The sequence below is a fragment of the Sarcophilus harrisii genome, chromosome 2 (genome assembly GCF_902635505.1).
Source record: "Sarcophilus harrisii chromosome 2, mSarHar1.11, whole genome shotgun sequence".
Classification (NCBI taxonomy): Eukaryota; Metazoa; Chordata; class Mammalia; order Dasyuromorphia; family Dasyuridae; genus Sarcophilus; species Sarcophilus harrisii.
The window spans coordinates 573,161,290-573,168,962 of record NC_045427.1 but is presented as its reverse complement, the minus strand read 5'-3'; the positions used below and the strand labels follow the sequence as shown (position 1 = coordinate 573,168,962).

Below are 7,673 nucleotides of genomic sequence, written 5' to 3'. Positions count from 1 at the left end.
AAAAGGGAGAAGAGGAGAGAGAGAGAGACTGTGAGATAGAGGAGAGAGAGAGAGGGGGAGAGAGAGAGACTGTGAGATAGAGGAGAGAGAGGGGGAGAGAGAGAGAGAGAGAGAGAGAGAGAGAGAGAGAGAGAGAGAGGGGGGGAGAGAGAGAGAGAGAGAGAGAGAGAGAGAGAGAGAGAGAGAGAAAGAGAGAGAGAGAGAGACTGAGATAGAGGAGAGAGAGAGGGAGAGAGAGAGAGAGAGAGAGAGACTGAGATAGAGAGAGAGAGAGAGACTGTGAGATAGAGGAGAGAGAGAGGGGGGGAGAGAGAGACTGTGAGATAGAGGAGAGAGAGAGGGGAGAGAGAGAGAGAGAGAGAGAGAGACAGAGAGAGGAGGGGGGAGAGAGAGAGAGAGAGAGAGAGAGAGAGAGAGAGAGAGAGAGAGAGAGAGAGACTGAGATAGAGAGGAGAGAGAGGGAGAGAGAGAGAGAGAGAGAGAGAGAGAGAGAGAGAGAGAGAGAGAGACTTGAGATAGAGGAGAGAGAGAGGAGAGAGAGAGAGAGAGAGAGAGAGAGAGAGAGAGAGACTGTGAGATAGAGAGATTGAGATAGAGGAGAGACAGAGACACTGAGGGGGGAGAGAGAGAGAGAGAGAGAGAGAGAGAGAGAGAGACTGAGATAGAGGAGAGAGAGACAGAGACACTGAGGGGAGAGAGAGAGAGAGACAGAGAGAGGAGAGTGACAGATACTGAGAGGAGAGAGAAAGAGAGAGAGACAGAGAGAGAGATAGAGAGAGGAGAGAGTGACAGATACTGAGAGGAGAGAGAGAAAGAGAGAGAGAGAGAGAGAGACAGAGAGAGAGAGATAGAGAGAGGAGAGAGTGACAGATACTGAGAGGAGAGAGAGAAAGAGAGAGAGAAAGAGAGAGAGCCTAAGTTCCTAGGAAAGGGGACTCCTTCCACATCAGACTGGGAACTGCCACTGCTGCCGCTCCCGCCGCTGCTGCTGTTGCTGCGGCAGATACTATGACTTGGAAGCTGCTTGGGGCCCCGCTCCCAGCCAGCGGAAAGTAACATTATTTATTTAATTCTGTGCATGCATTCAGTCCGCCGCGCTCCTCCGTAGCAGCCGGAACAAGACACCCCTCGACTTTAGGGAAACCACTTGATATCCATCTCCTCTGCTGTCCTGCAGCTTTGGGAAACGTCTCCAATTGGCTGTGTGAAAACGTATCCCAAGAAGAGGACCCTCCCAGCGAGAAAACCAAGGTGGGGGTGGGCAGAGAACCCCAGCCAAGGAAAGCTTCCTGAGGCGGGGGAGAGGAGGCTGGGGGTGGGGGGGGGGTAGGAGGTGGGGAGACAGACAGACCGAAGGAGGAGGAGAGGAGGTGGGAGGCTCCAGGCTCTCTCGCCTCTAATTTCAAAGCTGGCTCTCCCTTCCAGGTTGGGTCGGACCTGAAACCCTAAAAGCGCAGAAATCCTTCAGCCCCTCCTTGCCTTCGGATCGCAAGAACCAGCAGCGGCGGCGGTGCCTACGGACGGAGTTTGCTCTTGAACTCGATGGATCTGAACTTTGGGCTGCAGAATCATCAGTGCGGCTGTGGGGGGATCACTACGTGCTGATCTCCGGCAAGGGGCGCCTGCTAATTATTGTTATTTTTCTGCGGGGGTGACCAGTAGCTGGGCGCTCGGCACGATGTTTCTTGCCACCTTGTACTTCGTGCTGCCGCTCGTGGGTAAGTTGAACCTTTTGGAATGTGATAGATCCCAGCGTCCCCTTCCCTTTGCCCCCAGCACCCGGTGGGATGGGGAAAAGTGTGTGTGTGTGTGGGGGATTGAAGTTGTTTGGGGGAACGGATTACATTATGAATCCTTTTATAGTAACTCTACAGGTTTAGGAAGGGGGCAGTTCTCGCCTTCAACCCCCAACTTCCTTAGTGATTTTTTTTTGCATACTACGACCTTATCTCGAATCCCCCTGCTATTTGCACTCACGGGGGTTAGGGGGCATCACTGTTATTTTGGACCCAGGAGCGCCCCAGGATAATTGTGGCAGCGGTTATAGATTCAGGTTAGAGAGAGGGCAAAAGATGTGTTGGAACAACGAACTTACATGGGAAACTTTTCCGAATTCGCTTACCCGCTCAACGTTTGCTGCTAGAAAAACCGATTTCAGCTTGCGTGCCTCGGTTTACCCAGTCTCTTCCCCATAGACCCCGTCCTTCCCTTCATCCTACTTTGTGTCTGCTTTACAAATCCAAATCATCTCTCACCACGCCTGCCTCAACCCCAGCGTTCCAGCGCCTTGGCGTGGGCAGTGGGTGTTTTTTCTCTGGAAGCTTTGAGTAGTGGGTGGGAGGGAGGTTTGGGAAAATCTCTCACTTTTGTACCTAGCCCCAAAGGCCTGTCGCCTGAAGGCGAGTTGGTAACCCGGCCTTGCCTTAACCCCGAAAGGCAGAGACTCAAAGGTGGAATTCTCTGCTTGGGGCTCAAAAGCCTAGCGCTCCCACAAGTTGAAATGGGGCCGGCTGGACTGATTGCTGCCTTCCCTTCTCCGGCAGCCGCTTCTTGTTTGGGGAGCAAACCCGAACCCCTACTGGCCACATGGCAACCCTGACTGCTCCGCCAGCTCAGAGAGAGAGCGAGGGCACTGATTTAGCGCGGAGAAGGGGGACGGTCTCCAAAGGCCAACAAGTAGAACCCCGGCCCCCTCCCACAGCACATTTTCTTTCTATACCTTTAAAAGTAATTCCCTTCCCAATATGAAGTAATGCACTTATGAGTGTGGAAGCCTTTTAAGCCCCTTGTTGATATACTTGAAATTGGGTTCCCTTTTATAAGAGCACAATACTGGGGGGAAGGTGGGGACAGTCCATGACTGTCTCCCAGAGGTTGAACCCTTCCTCTGAAGAGGACACATGTAATTCTCACCCTTCTTTCTCTCTCTTGCCCCTAACTAGATATTCTTTTGACGGCCGAAGTCAGTGGCGGGGACCATTTGGACTGTGTGAAAGCCAGCGACCAGTGTCTCAAGGAGCAGAGCTGTAGTACCAAGTACAGAACCCTGAGGCAGTGCGTGGCGGGCAAGGAGACCAACTTCAGCCTGGCATCTGGGCTGGAGGCGAAGGATGAGTGTAGGAACGCCATGGAAGCCCTGAAGCAAAAGGCACTTTACAATTGCCGGTGTAAGAGGGGAATGAAGAAGGAGAAAAATTGCCTGCGCATTTACTGGAGCATGTACCAAAGCTTGCAGGGTAGGGACCCAGCCCCCACCGGGACTCCTTCACTTAAGCCCCCTACCCCGCCCCGCCCCCTCCCCAGCTCTCTCTCCAAGCTCCCCCTACTCCCCTCCCCTAGTCTCGGGCAGGCTGGCTACACTGCATGCAGCAAGCCCAGTCAAAGGGAGCTGACCTCATCCTCCACTTGGGCTGCTGCTCAGTTTGAGAATGAGGACCTTTCATCAGACCCAGGCAACATCAGCAGCTGGTGTTTCCTGCTGCTGAGGCAGTCGTGGCTCTTGTTCTTGGGCAATCCACATAGGGATTATGAGGTTAGGGGGCGTCCTCCAAGGGTATCCAGACGACCTTTCTAAAGAGATTAGGGCAGGAACAGATGTACAGGGTCATCCCAAGAACTGTGAATTCTCCTTCAGGAGCTGGCTTCCACAAAAGATCATTGGAGACTCCTAAGACAATGTGCCTTGAGTACATAACTTTTTGTTGTCATAGAATCGGTGGTGTTATCCATTATGAGAAAAGATGGAAACCTTAACCCTAAAAAGGCCAGAGAATTTTTTCTATATTGACTCTCCCCACCAGAAATTTTTTTCTGTATTGACTCCACCTACAACATTTTTTGCTGTATTGATTCCCCCCACCATTTTTTAAATCTGTATTGATTCCTCTCCCACCACCAAAAACAAAACAAAAAACAATACCTGATGAAAGGCAGATTGTGAAAAGCCATTTGTCATCATAGATGAGCATGAGAACGGTGTGTCGAGCAGCTGGTGTGGTTAAACTTTGGATAAAAGAAATAGCTCTTTGGAGAAGTGCATTTGTCCTCAATGCCTATTACAAGGAGAATTTTATTTTTAAGGCCCTTTGCTTTTGTTGATCTAATACAGACATCCTGTTCATTCAGTCACCCACTGAAACTGTCACTGAACACCTGACTGTATGAATTTGACCTTGGTTTGCCACTTCCATTAAAACTCTGGAATTTCCTTGGAATCTAGTTTGCTTTTTTCCCACTTATGATTAAAAGCATTCATCAGAAGTTGTCCCATTTTCAGCTGCAATACCTATTTTCTAGTTACCAATGTGAAATTTTTACTAGTAAATAGAGATGGTTTGCTTCTTTCCAACCTTATTTCCATTGGCTCTCAGAGGCAGGCAGCACTTGTGATGTCACTTAGCTTGTTCCTCTGTGATTTCATCCCATTCTGTAGAGTGGGGGAGTTTCTGGCAAGACACAGTGGATTGCTCTCCAATGTTTTCATGGCACTCTGGGGAGAGAAATGAACAACAAAAGAGGAAAGAATTAAAAGAAATAAACAATCCACAAAGATGATTTTTAAATCTTTGGAAGTCTCAGCATCATTTTTTTTCCTGTGCTACAGATAATAGAATAGCAAGTGAAAAAAATTGTGTAGGCAAAAATTTTTTTAGAACAGAATAAATAGAATTCAGTTAAAGAATATAGTTCTGAGAGCCCCAAATAGCCTCAGATAATCTGCTTTTAAAATAGCCCAATTTTTCTTTTGCTTTTAGGAAATGACTTGCTTGAAGATTCCCCATATGAACCAGTTAACAGCAGATTATCAGATATATTACGACTAGTCCCACATATGCCAGGTAAGCAGATTTATAGCTCTTCATTGAAAATGCCAGTTGCCTGTATTAAATGAACTGCCTTGAATTCTGCTTTGACTGCATTAGTGTAGGTAACAACAGTAGTGTGGCTTTGTATATCTGGGAAATTATAGGCAAGCTGGACAAGGTATAAATCTTTTTAAGAGGATTTTGTGGCTTTTACGGTCTAAAATGAAATTTAGTTGGGAAAAGTAAGTGGCTGTGCTTAGTTGTTTGTATTGGATTTTTAAAATGTGATTGGTCAACTCTTGGAAAAGAAATGCCAGTTCTACCTGCAGGTGGCAATCAAATTCCCTTCTTTATCATGCAGTAGTAACTGCCTAACTCACATCATTTGCTACTTAAATTATAGAAGATTTAAAGATAATCTTTGTTTGGGGGTAGGGAGAGGAGGGAGGAAGTTTGGATGAACTCATTGTTGTTTTCCCTAGTTTTTAACTTAAAAGATTCAATCAAATCATTTACTAAAACAATCTCTTCAGATTTAAAAAAATAAAATCAAGTTTGTGCTATTTTAGAGAAGATACTCTTATGCTATCATCCATTAAAAAGTATTGCTTCAAATTGTGCCGTTGGGTCTTCTAAACAGTTTCTGTTTTGGCTTGAATGAAAGTGATACTATTTAAGATTTTCCTAAGCATAATGAAGGAGAAGAGTACTTTCTCATAATGATAGGCATGTTTCAGGCAGATGTTATAATTTGCTTATTCACTTAATATTTCCCATAAGGAGATCTAGCCATCAAAAATGATATGTTGTTTCTAAGTGGCAAAACGTAGAGATTGATGTTGAATTTAATGCCATATTATAATATAACTCGTTGCTGTTTATATATGCTCTATGTTCTAAATGCTTAATTTTCCTTGTACTAGATGCAATGGAAAGTCCAGAGAGCCATAGCAATAATAGGCCAGAGAGGAAGATTGCTAAACCAGGAGAAAAGAGGGTCCATCCAGTGTCATGGATATCAATGTGTTACTGAAATAGAAATAATTTTTATTCTGATTCTCTGGATTTTCCTGAGATCAGCCATGGTCACCGGGGAACTAGAGATCCTGTAATTGATGGGAATTCAAGTTCATTGCAGTTAGAGCAGGACAATTATATCATAAAAACACTTCATGTAAGTTTTAAGGAAGCTGAAACCCAAGGGATAAAGTGCTTTGGTCATGAGCATAAGGAAGTGGTAGAATCAGCATTGTGAGTTCAAATGTCCAGATTCAGAGCTTTTCTCATTATATCTTGTTTTGATATTTGGGCCCATTGTAAAACTCTGTGGGGCCAAACTTTGCCCTTTGTGGGCTATGGGGAGCAAGAAGAAATAGTATGGAATAAAGAAGAGAGATTTGGAAGGAAGGAGGAAGACTGGGATTTAATTCCATTCTGTCACTGTCACCTTGAACATATAATTTATAAACTTTGAGTTTTACATATTTAAAATGATAGATTTCAGATCTCTTAAAAGTGTTTTAGTTCCTTGTCAGGCTGCGTTCCTGTGATTCTAGGTCTGTTGGAAACCAGAAGTAATTTTTTGTGCTTCTTTGATTTATCTCACTTCTTTTCTTGCACATTTTTATTTCTTGGACTTGTGATTTCATCAATGTAAGGAGTTTCTTGTGAGAAACTCAAGTCTATTGAATGCAGATCTCACTTGTTTGTTAATTTATAATCTTTGAGAGATGCTTAGGGTACTGAGAGAGGCTTAAGGGGGAATCACATGAGATTGTGTGAACTCTTAACTTTATGTTAAAGGTAGGATTTCAATCCAAGTTTTCATGATCATGAGGTCTGTTCTCTTATCTACATTGCCTCTCAGGGAATTGTTAATGCCTTATATTTATTTGTGCATTTAAATATTAAGTGGCCCTTATTGGCCTTGGAGACAATGAATCTCTTATTGCTAGAAATATCCTTTCATCTGCTTGTTTTTAATCATTCTTTTTTCTTTTAAAATGCATCATTTAATCAAGGATGTTGTTGTTCAGTCATTTTCAGTGGTTTACTTTTCGATCCCTTTTGGGCTTTTCTTAGCAAAGAGACTGAAATGGTTTGCCATTTTTCTCTTCAGGTCATTTTACAGATGAGGAACTGAGGGTCATGCAGCTATTAAGTATCTGAAGCTAAATCTGAAGTAAAAAAGATGAGTCTTCCTGACTCTAAGCCTGACACTTTACCTTCTATGCCACCTAGTTGCCACTAATCAAGGATGATTTAATAAGAAAATCTGATGTTTGGATTTGTGATAAATGTGCTTCTGAAAGCAGTAGTCATAAATGGCTGACCAGGTCTGCTAGGAGGCAGATTACTGTAGGAAAGAAGAACATTGATTGGATTTGGATGCAGAGGACCAGGGTTTGCATCTTGACTCAGCCACTTAAAATCTGTGTGACTTTGGGAAAATTGATTTAACCTCTCTGCTAGTCAGTTTCTTCATCTGCAAAATGAGGTGGGGTGATGGACTAGATGTACACTAATGTCCCTTGAGACTTCATGATGCACTTTTAAGAGATGAGACTTAGACCCACTTATTTCCTGAATTCTAATAAGCTTGAAATTTTGTTTAATTAGCTGACATTTATGTAGCTTTGACATTCCTACGGCAGCTTACATATGTTATCTATCTGATCCTCATAAGAACCCTGTGAAATAGGTGATCTTATTTTGATGAGTGTTGCTTTCATGAAAAAGAAAATCAAAAGGTACTGTGTTTGATTTTGTTCCCTTGAATAATGTATGTGAGTAGAGCTTGGTATTTACAGTATGTATAAAAGCAGTAGAAGGTTGACAAATGTTGCTTTTTTTTTTAAAGCCCCAATT

General features: G+C 44.1%; 1 protein-coding gene across 2 annotated transcripts in view; it reads left to right on the top strand.

Moving 5' to 3' along the window:
• The first annotated feature begins 1,185 nt into the window (after nt 1–1,185).
• Nucleotides 1,186–7,673, top strand: part of GFRA1 (GDNF family receptor alpha 1) — a 309,354-nt gene continuing 302,866 nt past the window's right edge. For both annotated transcript variants that reach the window (XM_031955918.1, XM_031955917.1), the window contains exons 1-4: nt 1,186–1,251; nt 1,426–1,718; nt 2,943–3,236; nt 4,755–4,838. In XM_031955918.1, coding sequence (XP_031811778.1) covers nt 1,679–1,718; nt 2,943–3,236; nt 4,755–4,838 — 418 coding nt within the window. In that variant the 5' untranslated portion in view covers nt 1,186–1,251; nt 1,426–1,678. The remainder of the gene's footprint in view (nt 1,252–1,425; nt 1,719–2,942; nt 3,237–4,754; nt 4,839–7,673) is intronic.